This window comes from Ammodytes marinus, assembly GCF_949987685.1.
Source record: "Ammodytes marinus genome assembly, chromosome: 8".
Taxonomy (NCBI): Eukaryota; Metazoa; Chordata; class Actinopteri; order Uranoscopiformes; family Ammodytidae; genus Ammodytes; species Ammodytes marinus.
Window position 1 is genome coordinate 18,532,441 of NC_137212.1, and position 18,826 is coordinate 18,551,266.

Below are 18,826 nucleotides of genomic sequence, written 5' to 3' on the forward strand. Positions count from 1 at the left end.
TCCAAAGTTTTTATTGCCAGGGATGCACAACACCCTGAAATATATGTACATATTCGAGTTGGAGACTTTACTGTCAAGGCCTTACTTTAAAGTCACTTTGAGTGAAAAGTTGCACAACTTAGGCCACTCTCCCCTATATACCTTTGCATTGTAAAAAAAAGATAAAAAAATTGGTGATATGAAGAATAAAAAAATATGAACATTGTCACATTCAGAAAGTCTGCCATATAAAATCAATTTAGAGAGCTCAATCTTAACTGTGACTCAGGCAAACTCCCATCTGTGGTACAGCTCCTTAAACTCTAACTTAAGTAGAAAGTTGTTTGATTGAACTTTCTCTAGGCTGCAGATGGTGAAATCAGGTGATATTTCATTTAGGTCCCCCCCTTAAAACACTGGCCACTTCAAAGACTGAAAGCCCCAGAAACTGGGCAGCCTTATGTTGACAAACCCAGCCTTGACGACAGGAGAGCCATTCAACAGAAGCTTAGATTAGCAGTAATCCTCTGTTCGAGTTGTTGAGAAGCTGCTCAAATCTCTTATCCATCACTCTCACTCCTGTTCTGTCAAAGTATCACTACATAAAACAAGTGACCATAGCTCAGAATAATAATACAAACTGAAATTAATCCATACCTCTATAAAACCATTTATTAAAAAAAATAACATATCAACGTAGTGCTTCTTCACAGAAATGTCTCCAAAGTCAAAAGAACAGATGGCGGATGGAACCACTGACTTGAATTGAAAACAGCCCTAAAATTCTGCTCCAATAACTGCAGTAAAATGACTGCAATTATGTTCTGAGAGTTATATATTGTCACCACTTTGTTTGTTTGTTTTCAAATTCTCTTGAATACATCGAACAGACTCTGAGAGGGGTCATACAGCAGTACACTACACACTGAACAAACATCATGGGGAAGCTGGCATTTGAAACAGGCCTAATCATAACTAACTAAACGCCTGAAACTATGAAACGAAATATCAGAGGAGAAAAAAGGCACTATATAGTTCTGCATCGCTTACTTTTCAATTACAGCAGCCGAAGCAGAACGAAATTGTTAGTGTCATTTATCGACTGTGTGGTGCTCTCCATTAGAGTAACAACTGAGAGAAATCCATCCTGTTGTATAACCACCTGGCAATAACAAAGAGTTCATTTCTGTCAGCTGGCCTTAAGTCTCTCTGGTGTGATACAAGGAACGGATGAGAAGTGCACACTGTGCACACCAATGAAGACCAACAAGATCTGACCCGGCAGGTAATCATGTCGGTGGCTTTTCTCACCGTAGCTCCCTGAAACAATTCCCTTAGCAGACAGGGTGAGAAGTAGCCTAATGGCTCTAAATTATCAAATTGAAAGGGTAACGACCCAGGCGACTGAGTTGTCCTCACTAATCAGTTAAGCAGTGCTTAAGTATAATTTAAAAATATACATTACATATGAAAACAAATATTTGAACTTTCTTTTTTTTAACATGTTGGCATCGTTTTGTTTTTTCGTAAAATGTTGTTCTTTACAAATGTTTTGAAATGTAGAATTAAATAAAATTAAATGCCGTTTTATAATATAATTGCACTACAGGTGCGAGGGGGAATAAATGTGTTTCAGACGCAAATAAGTCAAAATCTTAATTCTCCTCCTGTATGGGAACATCTCTTTCCAGCAAAGTTAATGTCAAGTCTATTACTTATGCCTTGATGATCTACCCTGGTGATGTGGACCAGGCAAGAGTAGCCGAGCGCAGACACAATCCCCCCCTATGTGTATATATTTTTTTTAATACTTTGTGAGAAAAAACTGTCAACCATATCCAAAGTGCAGGACCAAAGAGAAGTAAATAATGTATGCTTTTGTTAGATTCTTTGAAGACGATATGTGCTACGCGTTGCCCGTTTCAAATATCGAAGATTTCAGACCTCTGCACAAAACAGATTTTGATAATCAGAAGGTGTATCTAGTTCACAGAACAGAAGAGAATGGCAGCGCAGGCCAGCCGTGCGAAGCACAGATCCTTGCCCTTGCAGGTAAGTTGCCCTTTTAACACATCCGCTTTTTTATTTTAAATGCTTGTTTTTTCTCTGTCCGACCATGTAACGTGGACGTGCACTATAACCGGGAATGTGTCATATCAAATCCTTTTGTCCGATCTGTCAGGACGTGATCAGCTGGAATCTGACACTGATAGCCACAACAACGTCCTCGGCTGTGGCTAGCTAGACATGCTAGTTAGATATGCTAAGATAAGTGTGCTGTGTAGTCATACCTCGTCGTCAAGGCTTTACACTTTTATTTGACATCCAGAGCATGGTTTTCCGAGAGTCGGCTCTCTTGTTTTGATAAAGTAGTGCTGTTTGTTTCGGTAAATACGTGGCATGCAGCGTTAGCCAGTCACAGCGGTTGTTTACAACACGCAGCTAACGCTGTGCTAGCTCGGCGTGTATTCGTCCCACGTTAGCATGTTAGCGCCGACGCGCTAGTCACGAGCTGTCACTACATTATAAACACATATGACAGCCCGTGGTAGAGCTGTCATCGTATTTGAAGATGCAGTCGAGACGCTAGCCCGAGAGCTGTGGCAGCATGCGGGTAGCTTGTTAGCCGGCTTATCTGCTTGTTCGTGGGATGCGGTGCTGCAGTCATCGCCGTGTCTCAGACATTGATGCAGACAAACAACATGTTGCAACGTCTCCGTCAGTAACACGCCAGCGTCATGGCTATGTCCTGACAGCGCCTCGTGTTCATGTGATGGACTAACTTTAGCTCCAGTTGCACCAGCTTGCTCACTGTCGTTTGCTATGCTCGAGCTTTAACTAGCCACATCACTAATCCCCGAAACTGAGCTGTCTGGGCTACAAGATCTGTCCCATCTCACACAACTTCACAGCGGGAGATATGTTTAAAGCGCCGTGTCGCCAGGACTACTTGTATCGCAGTCCAATGTAGCCAGTGTTAAATAAGTTAAGTTTGATCTAGCAGGATGGAGAGACAAAACGCACTCGGCCCGAGTTGTATCAATGGATGAAATAATGATGCGGGCACTTCCACAACTGATGAGAAGCCATCTAACTTTTTTTTTTAACTATGAGTTTTTTTACTTCTTCTTTTTTGCACTTCACAGATACAGTAGAGGAATTTGAAGACAATATAATGCAAAAGAAGATGAAAATTCCCAAGATGTCCATCAAGAATTCAGGAAACTCTATTGAGAACAATTTTGGAGAGGAGAGAATGCCACTCAGGCACAAAAAGGTAGGCTCACCTAAAGTAAATTAACAGAAGTTGTGTTATTTTGGAAGAAACAAGTTTGTACATTCAAATAGGCTGCAATGGCATACAATCACACTGTCCCTTGATCATACCTAAATGATGTTTATCTTTTGAAAACACCATTAAACTATAATTGCATGATGCTTTGAAAAAAACATATTTGTACCTGTGGGTCTAAATATTACTCATATCATTTATCATTACAAAATGGCAATCAGTTTTGTTCTGTCCTGTTTTGTTTTTTCACACGTCATCATCATATCAATAAGAAACAATTTCATAGTACACATTTGGGGAATGTTAGATGCTAAAACCTCAAATGAGTCACTAGAAAGCTTTTCTGAGGGGGTCCAGTAACATAGGTTGTGTTTAAGGTTAAGTTTCTTATATTGGCAATCCTATGCCTTAAATAGACTATTGAAAATGGCTCATATCAACAACACTGTCAATGTGCGGGCGCATGTATTACTGCATGTGTCATGTTAATACATACACAGCCTCTAATATTCAAATATTTCTATTGATGATACAATGTAACATTTCCATAAACTTGGCTTGCATCCAAAATCCCCCGCTCTATTTTTACCATATGCTGGATTAACACAAATTCAGCTCTCTGGACAGCTGCCCTTTCACAGACAAATCCTCTGAGCGGCTCATCAAAGAACTCTGTGACTCCTCTCCTCCCAGTTCCTATTGAGTTCACCACAGTCAAATCAAAATGTTTGCAGTGAGTCTGTCTGTCTGTCTGTCTGTCTGTCTGTCTGTCTGTCTGTCTGTCTGTCTGTCATTTCATTTGTGATTGATATGTGGTGTCCTCCTATTGAGATCAAGACAGTCAAACAAAACAAATAGTTTAAAGTCTGGCTGTCTGTCTTGTCATTTTTTCAGATTGATAATGTGTTTGTTATTTATTTGTATACCTGTGGAATCACATTTGCAGCAAAGAAGATATCTGTGAAGTAATAAAACAATTTTGTCAGGCCCACCTCCAATTTGAATTATGTTCATATAGCTTCATCTTTCTAGTAAAAACAATTCAAATTCCTGTCATTTTCAATTTTTGTCCCCCTAGATTGACTGTTGTTGTTGTTGTATTCCTTTCAGGCCCTGTCTCAGGACCAGGGACGACCTCTTTCCAACTCCTCCAAGAGCCTGGCGGCGGTAGTGGCTCGCCTGGAGAGGAATGCGGCCAGCTCCTGTATGGATGGAGAGGAGGACCTGGATGAGGAGCGGCTGGCTGAGGAGGGTGAGGATGCAGATGATGAAGATGAAGATATGGAGGCAGAGCATCAGCAGCAGCAGCAACAACAACAACAACAGCATCATCATAACCAGCAGCAGCATTTGGAGGTGGACACGTCGGACTGCGTGTCTGGAGTAGCGGCGGCCGTGGTTCCCCGAGTCCTGTACGAGGAGCTGGTTCACAGCTACAGGCAGCAGGAGGAGGAGATGAGGAGGCTGCAGCAGGAGCTGGAGAGAACCCGCAGGCAGCTGGTCCAGCAGGCCAAGAAGCTCAAGGAATATGGCAGTTTGCTGACGGAAGTCAAAGAACTGAGGGACTTCAACAGGAGGCTGCAAGATGTTCTTCTAATGAGATTGGGCAGCGGTGAGGGGAGCACGGAGTACTATGCACACACCCAACACACACAAACCCATACTGCTTCCCTATGCCCACCAAATTTATTAATAACCTTTTTAGACAATTCCGACAATTCTTATTCTTAGAAAGTTGAGTCTTTGACCGTTGCAATTGCTGGAGGCAGGCAGCTGTATAATAATCAGTGTTTTCTTTGTGGCCACACAATGCACTAATTGTGCCGGCTCTCACCCAAAAAAGGATCTGTGCTTTTGTTTGTGCCAAGCGCCAAACGTAACTATTGCTAAGTTGTGAAAATTGATTTGAGATAACGGCCTTGAAAAGTATTGTGATGGTTGTCTTTTCAGTCTAGATGCGCTTTTACAACTGACATTTAATTTCAGTGTATTTCTACTTGAAATTTTCTACTTGAAGACACACAAATTAAGTTATAAATGGAACTTCATTTCTTCATGTTAGAGATTGTCTGTTTAGTTTCCCTTTTTTTTCTTAGGAAGGTGAACACGTGATTAGAGTGACCATGCTAAAACAACATGATTCAAAAACTCCATGTAGCAGTAGATCCACTCTGCTTATCGCAAAATCGATCAAGCCTGAAGTTATGTCAAGTTTGTACTGTACATACCCACATCATCAATGGTTCCTGTCCAGACCAAGCTCTCTAAGAAGTCTTAGACTATAAAGAAAAAAATAAGAAAACGTAGGAAATGTAGAGACAGATCTCCTCCCCCGAACAGCTGTGAACAAAAGGGAAAATAAATAAATAAAGGATAGTGTTGTATTTAGACATACAGTCCCCTCCAAAAGTATTGGAACAGTGAGGCCAATTCCTTTATTTTTGCTGTAGACTGGAAACATTTGGGTTTGACACCAAAAGATGAATATGAGACGAGATCATCATTCCAGTGATTACAGTTGCTGTGTTGTTGTCAAGATGCACCTTTACCAAAATGATGGAAAGGCTAAAGTTAAGAGAAAGAAAGGATCCGTTCATGATCCCAAACATACAAGCTCATCTGTGAAACATGGTGGAGGCAATGTCATGGCATGTAACACACAAATGAACTCAGAAGTATATAGAAAATATTTTGTCTGCCACTTTAAAGAAAGATGCAACGAAACTGATTGGAAGATCCTTCATCAGGCAGCAAGATAATTACCCAAAACACACTGCAAAAACAACAAAGGAGTTCATCAGAGGCAAGAAGTGGAAGGTTTTAGACTGGCTAAGTCAGTCTCCAGACTTAAACCCTATAGAGCATGCATTTTACCTGCTAAAGGAAAGACTGAAGGGAGTAACCCCCCAAAACAAACAACAACTGAAAGAGGCTGTGGTGAAAGTGTCACAAAAGTAGAATGCAAAAGTTTGGTGATGTCAATGGTTCACAGGCTTGATGCAGTTATTGCAAGCAAGGTATTTGCAACAAAATATTAAGTCTTATTCACTTTAATTTATTTTAAGTCTATCTGTTCCAATACTTTTGCTCACCTAAAAATGTGGTATTCCTTTACAAATAATGGTATCTTCTCAGTTGTGTATCAGATCCAGATGTAAATACCTGGAAATGAAACTGAAATGTTGATCTCTTGTCTCATATTCATCTTTTGGTGTCAAACCCAAATGTTTCCAGTCTACAGCAAAAATAATGGAATTGGCCTCTCTGTTCCAATACTTTTGGAGGGGACTGTACGTAATAAAACAACCCGATTCAATTCCAGAATAGGATTTGAATAGTTTTGGTTTCTGCTAAAATCAGTAGATTAATAGGGCGATGTAGATGTAAGTGTGATTGAAAGTGGTGTCATTGCAGTGCACAGCAGTGTCCAAACTCAAGCTTTGCCAGATGCTGGTGTTAACCCCAGGCCCCCTGTAGATCTTGACAGAGGCGCCTAGCTACTGGTGACACCATGTAATGGGCAGGCTAAAGATTAAGGCACCCTGGGGTGCTGACGGGCAGTTGATGGCATGCACTGACCGATATTAAAACTCATCAGCTACATTGAAGCTTAGCGTGGCCAGCCACCAAGTCAGCTTGGGAACTGGGATAAAATAACTGCCTGTCTGGAGGCACAAGCAACCCTAGTCCGACAAGCCAGTTGGCACTGTCCTATTAGTCAAGACCAGACAACTCATGGCCACATACTAGATCATGTAGGAATATAAGAATGTGTCTATTTATAACTAGCATGTTGTCAAGTGTTATTGATTTCTGTTCTGTGTTAGTGTTACCCTCTATGTTTCTGTTGTTGACTAACAATTGATGAATTGCTTTGACCTCACCTCAACTCATAGTTGCTGGAAGGAGGTTTGTTGCCTGTAACTCTGGAACGGTAAATGTCTCCTATGTATTTCCAGAGCCTATGCATGACAATGGCACTCAGACAATCAAGGCTGAAGTGGTTGAACCCATTGTTGAGGCCCAGGAGACGTGCAGAGAAGAAGCCAACACCAGTTCCAGCTACTCACCCTCACCCAGAACAGTATACACCTGCAACGATGGAAAGGTGAGTCTTCGGGACACTCCTTTCTTGATGTGCTTTATTATCAGCCAACAACCTTCTACTTGCTCTTTGTTATGTTGCCTGTCTGTTTACATTGCATTTATCTTTTTATGTTTTTATTTGGACATTTATTCTGCAAGACAAAGTTGTTCCTCCTCCAAATGTAATCAAACAAAACAAAATGTGTCAGTTGTTGATTCTACTACTTATGCCTCGTTTCCACCGAGTAGAGCGGGTCGGGTTGGAGTGGCTCAGAGCGGGACAGCTCGCTTTTAAGAATCTCGTGGTGTTTCCACCGCCGACCCTACCCTTACTGGTAGGGCGGGGTTTAGGCTGGACTGTGATAGCCGCCGCCAGAATATGGGTCAAACTATCGGGCTGTGGAACAACTGTGGTCAAGCCAGCGGTCTCTCGTTTTTGCTTGGCAAAACCGTCCGCTATTTATTCCCCCCGTGTTGTGAGCGTATTACGCCGGTACATGCACAGAGACGGCTCAGTGCAAGCCGACAGAGACAGTGAGCGAACAGTGCTGGCTGCGGCAGCTACGTGACATCGTAACCATGGGACACAGTGTATGATTAATTTAATGTTGAGGAAAAACACCACACAATAAACAGTGCTGCGCTCACATTTTTCACCAAAACACAAGACTCTCTTCACTCTTACCGAGGTGACTACACACAGCGGAAATTATTCTTTCGACCAATCAACTATGGCAGTGTGTAGCTCTGCCTTTTCGGCACCCTTTCAGGCAGCTAGTACCCCAACGGAGGAGTACCGAAAATAGGAGCGGCTTAGAGTGGTTAGGCTCGCTTTCCGTACCCTACCCAACTTTTGGCAAATGGAAAGCCAAAATAACCGGACCGAGCCGCTCCGACCCGACCCGCTCTACTCGGTGGAAACGAGGCATTAGAAAGAACCTGGACGTACAGGAAAAGGTATATAATCCATGCGCAGTCACTGAAGGTTTACCTCATGTAATTGTCCCGACAGTGTTGTTGTAATTCCTCAGAATTCCTCATGTGGGCAACAGAAGTTACGCACTAAAAGCTTTAAATTATAGATAGGGACTTTCAACCTCTACTTAAATATTAATCCAAAAACCCCTCTCACCCCTTGAGTCCTGAATCCTTCAGTTTCCCTGGCTCTCTGCCCGGGGGTTAACTGTAGGAAGTAGCCAGATTTAGCAGGAAATGCTGTGTTTCCTCTTAATACCCATGAACCTGGCAACCTGTGTGGTTGACTTGATCGGTCCTTTCCCCCTGGCTGCCCTACCCTAGCAGGTAAACAAGCTTGAGAAGATTATTATTGTTCCTGCAAGCCGAGCCAGCGTCATCAGTGTTTATTGGCCTGTTAGGGTTCTTTACTCCCTCCGACGCTGTTACTCAACCAGCGTCCTGTCGCTGATGACAGGGGGGGAATTGGTACTACAAGCTCTGGGGCCTGCAGCCACTCCAAGCGTGAAGAACACTTGCAAATTAGAACTCTCCTACATCGGGGACCCCATATTAATTATTTGCACGAGAGGAATTTAAAGTGACTGACAGGTTAGTCCTTGTGAGAGAGGGAGAGGGTGAAAGTGGTAGGAGAGATGGAGAAGGAAAGAGAGAGAAAGGTGAGCAACGGGGGAGGGAGGATGAAAACAATCTTGTCTAACTCGAGGCCAGTAAAAAGCTTGTCTGCTGGCCGAGGGCCTAAAGCACATTAGCTGCACAGGGAAAAGCCCTTTGGATGCTAGCCTAAAGACTTTACAGTGATAAGAGTGTAGAGAAGGGAATGAGGGTCAGATATGCCTCCCCCTGCTGCATTAGCTCACCTACAAGACCAGAGCAGTTGGCCTAGGCGTGCAATCGGCTTGGAGAGTTTGGTGCAGGCTTATGCAATGTGCTGGGGCAGTGTGTAGAGAGCTACAGGCTACAGTTCATAGCGGAGGTAATCCAGGCTACCAGCAGCCAGTGGCCGGAGCTTAGTTATGTATCCTTGCTGGTGAAAGTGGTGCCTCTCTTTGGATTTATAATTTGGCTTGAGCAGGAACTGGTTGAGATATGTTCTGCCATGGCAAGCTTAACCAGTCTTAAGAGAGCCGATTAAGAGGCTTTTACACCCGCATGGAGTATTTTAGATTGGTGAAACTTAACACCAAGGTCCCAGGCAAGTGGGTGGTCAGCATAATCATCACCGGATAAATTGTATGATTAAGTTCAACTCAACATGTAAATCTGTTGTTTTTTAAGTAGACTCCTATGCTTCCAATTATAGTGAGTCTCAGTTTAGTATGTTTCTCTCCCTCACCTAATTACTCATATCGTACACTGTCTTCTTAGATTTGCCTTTGTTGATGGTTACATACATTTTATTTTAACATTAATAGGATTTAGTAAAACTGTCATCCTTTCCATTCCATATCTGATCTACTGTATAAACAGTCACACTGTAATCTCTGCTCTGTAGTCTGATGTTCCAGCATCTGTTGAAACAACATGAACCATCAGGGACAAGACTCATATTCTATTCGTCTACTTTCGTTTTTTCAGTGTCTTAATTTATTAAATAACTTTTTTGTTCACTTCTAAAAGGTGACTCATGACGCTGTTGGGTGTAACATTTACAGCATTTGTTTAATATATACTGTATTTATACATATTATTTTTTCCATGGATGGGGAGGACAGGTCTCCAATAGGTAGTACTGTTTCATATTCCTACATGAGCGAGCGCGTTTGAGTGTTAAGTAGATGAGGCTGTCCCATGCAGAGTAGATTGAGAGCTTAAAGATTGACTATTAAAAAATGAAACTATAGAGTCAGACCAAAGTAATCTGCCTCAATTATCACCACGTCTGCCTCAATAGAATGTGTTGAGGCTGTATTTGCTTTGTTTTGGTCCCTTTGGCTCCTTCGGGACGTTTCTAGGCGTCAATCAATTGAGCAGTGGACGTGGAGAGTGTTGAACCCTCAACCAATAACAGCGCAAGGGCGCTCCCGGCACTGCCACGGTGCTGTACACTGCAGTTGAATCACTAGACGCTCGTCCAGCTCTCCCACAGCAGAGCACAGAGCAGCATCCTCTCCCCACTTCCTTGACTGAGGTTAGCTTCGGTTAGCTCAGTGGCTAACACACTGATATGTGCTGTATGTCTAACTGGAAAGTGTCCTCCCTTCAGCAAATTTCCCCCGAGTGCCGGAGGTGCCTGCTCATGCAAGCGGCGCGCGCCCTCCCCCTTCCTGTGGTACTCTATAATTAAGAGTTTTGACATGTTCATTTCATTGTGTTTGAACTGAACTGATCATAGCCACTATCCTTAAGAGTTTTGGTCCCCCACGGTGCAGAAACACTCTCCAAAAGGTTTTTTTGTACTGTACAAGCTCATTTTAAAATGCGGTGTACGCTGCTCCCTGATTCACATTTGTCCTCTATGCAGGTGCACCTGGGTGGAGGGATCTGGGTCGAGGAGGAGAAGTGGCACCAGCTGCAACGGACCCAGGGAGACTCCAAGTTCACAAAGAACCTAGCAGTCATGATCTGGGGCACAGAAACCCTCAAGAACCGTAGTGTTACCGGAGTGGCCACCAAAAAGAAGAAAGATGCCCTGCCAAAACCGCCACTGTCACCCAGCAAACTGAAAATCGTCAGAGGTAAGAAACTCCTGAATTAAACCCTTTAAAATGAAAGACTGCCTCGTTCTGATGGGTCTTTTGTAAGCCGAGGCAAGTTGGAAATGGTACAGGTACAGAAAAATAATTTACTTTTTTTTTAAATTCAGCCCTTCAGTAGACATCAAAGACGAATTTTTCTTATTTGATGTAGTCTGACTGCTGACACTCACTCCTTCCCCAGAGTGTCTCTACGACAGAGTGTCTCAAGAGACGGCCGACAGTGCAGAGATTACGCAGAGATTGTCCAAAGTGAACAAATACATTTGTGAAAAGATAATGGACATCAACAAGTCGATCAAGAACGAGGAGCGGCGGGAGTCCAAGCTGCTCATCAGACAGACAGTCAAGATGGAGAACTTCACCTACGATGGCATGTAGGCATTCACTGTTGTCATGCCAACGCCTTCTGCCCCCCCTTCCCCTGGGGTCAGCAGGATATTAAGGGGACTTGATTTTGGGTTTGTCACAGTTTCAGGAGCAGTTGTTTTCCGTTGACTCATGGATTTGGTTGTTTTTGTGAAACGTTAAAACAATTAGACCCCTTCTTCCCAGCTCGCTATAGGGCAACCGTCACCTTCCTCAGTGCCCAACTTCCTCATTGCCTCACAGACAGCTTTACCCACACTAGTTTGATATGAGCTGGTATGAGTGTTTTTTTTATATAAGCTTTACAGTGGGATTGGTACAGAGGAATGGTTTATTGACATGTGTGCATTTGTGTCAAAGGAGAGATTAGATGTAATTCTTAAATTGGTTTATTGTTCTGTGTCAGAACATCCTTTTAGTCCTTAAACTTTTAAAAAGTAAAAGGTTGTTTCCCTAGATAAAGGCTTCTGATGCTATTTAGATGCTAGCTTGCATTGGATCGAAGTCATGTGAACGGTTGGATATTTTGGTGACTACTTGATAACTGCAGTTTTAGTGTTTGCTGTTGCTATTTACTGCATAAAATGAGACATCAGGCTCTCAAGTGCACAAGTCTTAATTTGTAACAGCCATATTGCATGTTGCAACGGAGATGCGGTTTCTCTAAGATATTAATTATTCCCCTTAACTGTAGGTCAATCACAACACACCACTTTATTATACAGAAAGCAGAGGCTAAATGGGAAATATGACTAATGTAGAGTCTATAGAGTGCTATATTTGTTTTGGTTTTTTATGTTGACCTTTTAGTTATGAGCGTTTGCCATCAATGAGAGCACCTGGACAGGTTTTGATGGATTATTTTTGTGTTAATCAAACATGTCACTTTCAGGCAATTTGACTGTTTACTGAGTTCTAGTTGTACAGGCGCGTTGACGCCTAGAACGGCCTTAAATGGATTTGGCAATCACCAGTGGGTTCGCCCCTGGGTTTTCTAGAAGGCTGTGATTGTAACTGTATAGTAAGCTGAAGTGATGAAGCTTCACCTGCACTTTGCTGTGAGAATGTAAGAGGTGGTTAGGTACTATTTTCTGTGTGATTCACACCATTGAGTTGAGCTGAGCCAGGTGCTACTTGCTATCCCCCTTTCTGTATTTAAAAAGATGCTGTGCTGCACGGGACAATGTGAGGACAAAATTCAGGGCACAGCTTTGCACTGTTCAGGTCATCTTCTTGTGGAAGCAGTGTTAGCTTTGGGTAAAGCTGTCTGAAACGCTTTTGTACTGTTGAAGTTGGCTGGGCCTGCTAAACCCCATAATAACCCCCTCTTTTTTAAGCCACGCCAGTGGGGAACAAAGTAAGGTCGCTCCATTTCCTCTGAGCTCTGCCACCAGAACCTTGAAAATATCCTCTTTTTCTTGTATGTTTTTTTTTGTATTTTTTATTTTTTATTTTTTTCTCCAGTTGTTTTATTGTTCTGATCCAAAGTGGTTTCTGTGGCTGTCTGCAGGCTGGAACTAAATGCTGCAGATTGAAATCTCAACTGTGACCTAGCTGTGGCTAACTGTGAATCTGCTGCAGAGCTGCCCATCAAGCCTCTCCTCTTTACACTTTAGATTATTGTATGTCGGTTTCTTTCTCCGTCTCCTTTTTTTGTTTTGTTTTTTTCAAAAGTTCATATCAGCCTTTTGTTAAACTACCTAATGCTTTGGAGATATTTCATTGTACATAAAACCTATAATTTTATTTTTGTCCACCAAATATGTTGATTTCAGTTTCTAGTCATGTTACGTTTTAAAGTTCTTAAAGGTTTACACCCATAAAGTTTTGGTTTATCTAATAGATGTTGTAATTCCAAGTTACCTGACAATTTCTTCCTTTTTTTCTTTTCTTTTTACACATATCTTTTTTTTTCATATGGATTGTTGGCTTTAAGCTTGATGTTGTATCCAAAATGTAGATCAGATGAGTCTACAGACAAATGAAAAAAGATCATCTAGCTTTCTTCGCCAAAGTGATCTCTGTGGAACAGGAGAGACAAGGCTTCCCTTAACATTAGATTTTGACAGAGCCCCTACATTATACTACATTCACAACATGTGATAAAAACTCACTTAAAATCAACCTTCTAATGTGTGAGAGGTAATTAAGATGAAAATCTGTATTGTATTAAACTGATTTATATATAGTATTTGAGATGCAGTAGTTAGAGCAACACAAATCACTTATTGAACGCACTTTAAACTTTTGGGCAATTTCTTCAATTTAAAATAAATATATTTGTGGTAATTGTCCTTTTTTAATGCCTATATAGATTAAGGCCTAACAATCATAGTATTATCACGAAGCACCTTAGAACGTTTTGGTTGATGGTTTTCTATGGCAAAAATAAAAACATGGGATATCATTTTCTGTCTGCCAGAAATGCCATTGACTTGCCAATCCCCCAATGCTCTTGGCTACTAGTTGGAAGTAGTACTACCCCTACTATTTCCAAAAATTAATCTTTTAAACCTTAGAAATCTTAGAAAAAACAGTAACCACAAGTTGAAACTGGATTCCATATCTCTGTCATAGCCTCCTGAACAATATCTGGGTACTTACTTGGCAAATTGACAACCAAAAAACAACTCTTCTTGGCTTTCAAGCCCAAAACATGATTCATCAATTTAAAGATTTTTCCCTATAAAATGTGCAAAGCTGACTGGAATATGTGCTTTAACTTAATGTGTGAAAATGCTGGTTATATATAGATATGACTTATATAAAGTTAATTGTGTACTTTTTACAACAAGTAGTAATTGTAAGCCAAAGTATTGAAGGCCGAGATCAAGCTAAAGAAGGGTGATGCTGACTGAGGAATCAGCAAGGTTTGCACAAAAAATGGCCAATGCCAAGGTAAAATAACTTTGTGAATCTTAAACCACCAAAGTGGTGATATATATGATATATTTTTTTTTGATTCGTAAAAGCACCCCTTTATTAATTTATTTTTGTTTTCCCTGTACAAAGCAACATGTAAGGTTTACATGTATTTCAAATACATGCAATTTAAAAGAAAGAAAATATTTCTGCTGTGCAAAGCAACAATGCTGAAATTAATATGAAACATTATTGTGTATTGTGTTTGTGTTTGTTTCTTTGTTGTTTAATGCCAAAATGGGGTTTGGTTAAAATAATGTTTGAAATGGAGCATAAATAGATCCATTAGATAATCTGAAATGTAACTTGTTTTCAAAGGCTGGTTTCCTGGAGTGCGATTTACTGTTAATTTTTAACCAAAACCATCTTTAGTGGATGAAAGATGTATGGGAATGCAGTATGTTTTTAACAGAGATTCAGCTTAATCTGTGATGGCACGGCCAATCTCTAAGTGCTAAATCACTTGCATAGTAGCAGTTTGTGTTTTAGCCATATATTAGTAACACAAATAAATACCTGGCCGAGCCATTAATGGTTAGTTTGGCCCTAACACCAGACCCTACAATGCTCACTATCACACTCATGTAGCGATAGGGAGGAAATGTAACCTTGCTGGCTCTGTGATGGTCTTACTGTGCGCAACCTCTATTTCCTTACTCTAATGACATGCATATGGACTGGATTTAGAAACGCAAATGTATCAAAAGATCATTTCAAATCCTGTCGTCTGCCCTCTGCATTTTGGCTTGTGTTTTATACACCTGTCAGTGTTGGAAGTGAGGGGGCTTTATGTCGCTTTTTGACAATTTGATTGGGAAAGCTCCACTGAGTGGAATAAGATAAATGGCCCCATCTAGCAGTTTTCGCATCTAAGTGTTCACAAAATACTTTGCAGTTTGAGCCTCAGATACAATGTCAAACTTACTCCGAAAGTGAAAAAATTGGAGGAACACATTGTTAGGCCTCTATTTTTCTTAAGGTATCAGTAACTTTGTATACAATCCACAAACCAGTTCTACTTCATCTAACTTCACCTTCCTACCTCATTGTTACTCTGGTGTTTGTTTGTCAGTGACTGTAAACTATGTGTGTATATATAAAAAATCTATAGGAAAGCTATACCTGGTAACTCTCAACATGTACAGCATATAAAACTTGTAAAACACCTCAGTACACAATATCATTCTTAGGAGAAATCAGTTTTATTACCTGCTTAATGATGCTGCTCTAAAGGGGTGTCTGCGTGAGGGGTCGTCTCTGAATATATATCTTCGCTCTTTGCTATGTTGTGCAGTTGATCAGTGGTTGTGTTCTGTCTCCGTATTGCATTCTGAGATTTGTACTGGTTGACGGTGCTACCAGCAAACAGTTCAGAAACTGATCTGTCTATCGGACCTCAAATGGTGCTGTTTTTTCTATGTCTTTATCCTCATACAGCTATGTTTTATTCAGGTGTGTCAACCGCCACTTTTCCCTCAGCTAATCAAGTTGTAAGCCAAACTACTTTCGCAAAATGGTAAACCTGCTATTACTGTATCAACTATATGCTATCCATCCAAATATTGTAGATAGTGATTATACCCTCAGCTGTGAGTTTCACAAGTACCTCAGAACTTGCTGATTTCCAATGGATGCATCTGCTTCTAGCACCTGTTGTCTACCAATGTTACATTGTTGCAGTGTATTTTCAGAAATATGCATTTTTACTGGTTAGATCAGGTTTCACTATAGCTATACATGACTATTAAATCACACTCAGATAGCCCATAAATGTAAAGGATACCACTGTTCACTAGACGCATGGCAGATATGTCATAAAGGAAATCTCAGTTAGGCAGTGTCCATTGCAGCAGAAGAGGTCCTCAGCAAAAACAATGTTCTATATGAGTCAAAGCAAAGTCCAGTTTGTTTAACATTGGTGGGATCCCATTAGTTGTGTTTATGATGGGAAAATAATCTCAATCTGAAGTGATTTTGGGAATGTCTAAACTAGGTCATAACTTGTATTTAACACTTTCATCAGTGATTCCCCCCATCCTGTCCCTTGGTCCAATTCAGATGTAATTTTCAGTGTTATAAATGTAAATTAAGTGAAGCCATGTGTTCATGATTTACTTACTGTGAGCTAAAGTCATGTCTACCACAGCATTCAGTATTAAGACTGGGCTTGATTACAAAAAGTGCATTATATTTTATTTAAATCTGTACACACATTTAATCTTTTCTGCGCCAAAGTGTTTTGATGTTTGTTGAGTTTTTTGGGTGGTTTGTTCTACCTATCAGTATGTATATATGTGTTGTTCTGATGTTTCTTTTTTTCTTTCTTTTTTAACTCAGACCATGTCTGTGAACATAAAATATGCTGGGGAACTCCTCTCTACTGTGAGCAGTGTGTGTGTTCAAGTACACAGCAGTTAGCTAGTTTCATGGAAGCACTCAAGCCATTTGTTGGACTGTTTCATAATGGTCCAATTTTAAGCTTTGCTCTGGTCCAGGAAAATTGACCCAGAGAGTTTTGTGTGTAATTGAATTCCTATGCAGGTGTTCACCTGTAATCACCTGGTACCACATCACTGTTGGGTGGAGGGTCAATCAGGGAAAGATAACTGGGGAGCATTTTAACCCTTGAATGTGTCTGCACAGTCTTGAGATCAAGTCAAAGGGTACAATGGCGACATGACAAATCCGTACAGAACTATAACTGCATTTTCATACTTGTATTTTGGATTTGAATTAAACTGAGCTGATATACAGGGCTGCCTGTTGTAGCTGCATTGCAATGACCATTAGGGAAGTACAGGGTTATTACTGTATGGAGTGTTTCCAGTTGGTATGATAATGTGAAAAGAATTTCAAGACTATTGCAGTATACAGTCCCTCACCCTACTTTAGCCTCCCAGAGGCAACCCTACATTTAAAGAAGATGTTATAAGTATATGCGATAAAGTGTACATGTCTTTGCTAAACCGGCCACACCTCTGCTATTCGAGCAACTCTTTGACGCTTAGCATCCTGTTGTGTGTTTTCTCTTGCTGCATTCAGGAACACCTGTTTAATGTAAAGATAAACAGAAATAAATCCAGACTTTTATTCTATCAGCACAAACCTCATGTCATTTTTTTCTTATCTTTCCTGCCTGGTGTCCTTTTATATTTCTTTGTGTTTTTGTTGTGTGTCAAAGAACTTCAGAGAAGTAAAATGTTGTGGACCCAGTGGATACAATCATATCCGAATCACAAGGAGGCTACTTTTTTTTTCTAACTACTATTATTATAGTTGTTGGAAAAAAAGTGTTTATAATTTTAAATGCTCATTTGCCTTCTTGCCAATAGCTAGATAAGAAGATCTACAGTATACCCTCATAGGTATGTATGGTAAATATAGAGCTACACATAGCAGCTGGTTAGCTTAGCTCAACATAAAGACTGAAATGTGGATAGAGTTAGAAATTCTCTTTCAGAGGGTAAAAAGAAACTGCCTACCATCCCCTCTACAACTTCTAATTTGTTTGAACCTTACAAAATTGTACAGAAGAGTATCAGGGCTACAGAGAGAAAAAAGAAGGGAAGGAAGTTGTTTTGTTGTTATGCATTTTGAGAATAAAGTCAAAATTTCGAGGGTTAAGACGAAATACAATATTGAGAAGAAGAAAAAAGTGCGGAGGAAGTTCTGTTCATCAACTTTTAGCGCAAATCTACAGTACATCAAGCGTTTTAAAGTGTTTTTATACTGGGCGATATCACATAATGTCTACACAAAATGACATACTATTTTCAAATGATCACCCTGTATGATGAATACATTTCTTGAAATCTCAATGTCAATGTGCCCCCCCCCCCCCCCCCCAGCCTTAAGCAAAATGTCCAGCTCGCAATAAGTCTAAAATTATAGTTTGAGTTTGTTGTGTATGGGCACAATTAACTTTTGAAACATCTTGCGAAGAAGTCTGCCGCTGCGAAGATGGACAGATTTGAAGAAAGACAGTGGCAGACGAGCTTTTTCTGTGTTATTTTGCTAACAAGTCATTGGTCCATACACAGATCAGTATAGCTGTGTATGCTCTCACCAGCTCTCCATCCTCCATAGTCCCTCCAGTCAACTTGTGTCAGCCGCTCTACTTCACATCTCAATGGTTTGACTGTAGATTTGGTGTGTTTTGTTTGCGTCTGCTCTGAACGTGACAGATTAACTGGCAGATTGTTTTCAATGGCATGCACAAGATAACAGGATGGCAGATACTCTGTACCGTGTTTACAGTTCACTGTACTTTGTTCATTCAGTTGCCATGCTACAGGCCTGCCTCTGTGCCACACAGCATGTCAATGATTGGCAGCATTGTAGGCCTATATGTCAAACACATTTTGCAACTCAGCTGCATAGGAGCAAGATAATACAGATATGAGGATTTGATGTATCAAGATGCTTGTAAGGTGGTTTGTTTGGGGAGGCCTGAAAGTGAAATGAGCCCAATCTTGATTCCTGGATGTGTCTTGAGTCCACATAACAT

The 18,826-nt window shown here is 40.8% G+C and overlaps 2 protein-coding genes across 2 annotated transcripts in view; both read left to right on the forward strand.

Moving 5' to 3' along the window:
- The window catches only part of agbl4 (AGBL carboxypeptidase 4), a gene marked incomplete at its 5' end in the record, with an annotated part of 291,765 nt that overhangs the window by 199,594 nt on the left and 73,345 nt on the right, over positions 1–18,826 (forward strand). The window lies entirely within an intron of this gene.
- Positions 1,848–13,366, forward strand: bend5 (BEN domain containing 5; the record flags this gene model as incomplete). The annotated part of the gene is made up of 6 exons (XM_080032654.1): positions 1,848–2,031; positions 3,126–3,256; positions 4,382–4,883; positions 7,231–7,379; positions 10,797–11,010; positions 11,213–13,366. 6 exons carry the CDS (start codon positions 1,848–1,850, stop codon positions 11,407–11,409), a joined length of 1,377 nt encoding a protein of 458 aa, XP_079888780.1. The 3' UTR covers positions 11,410–13,366.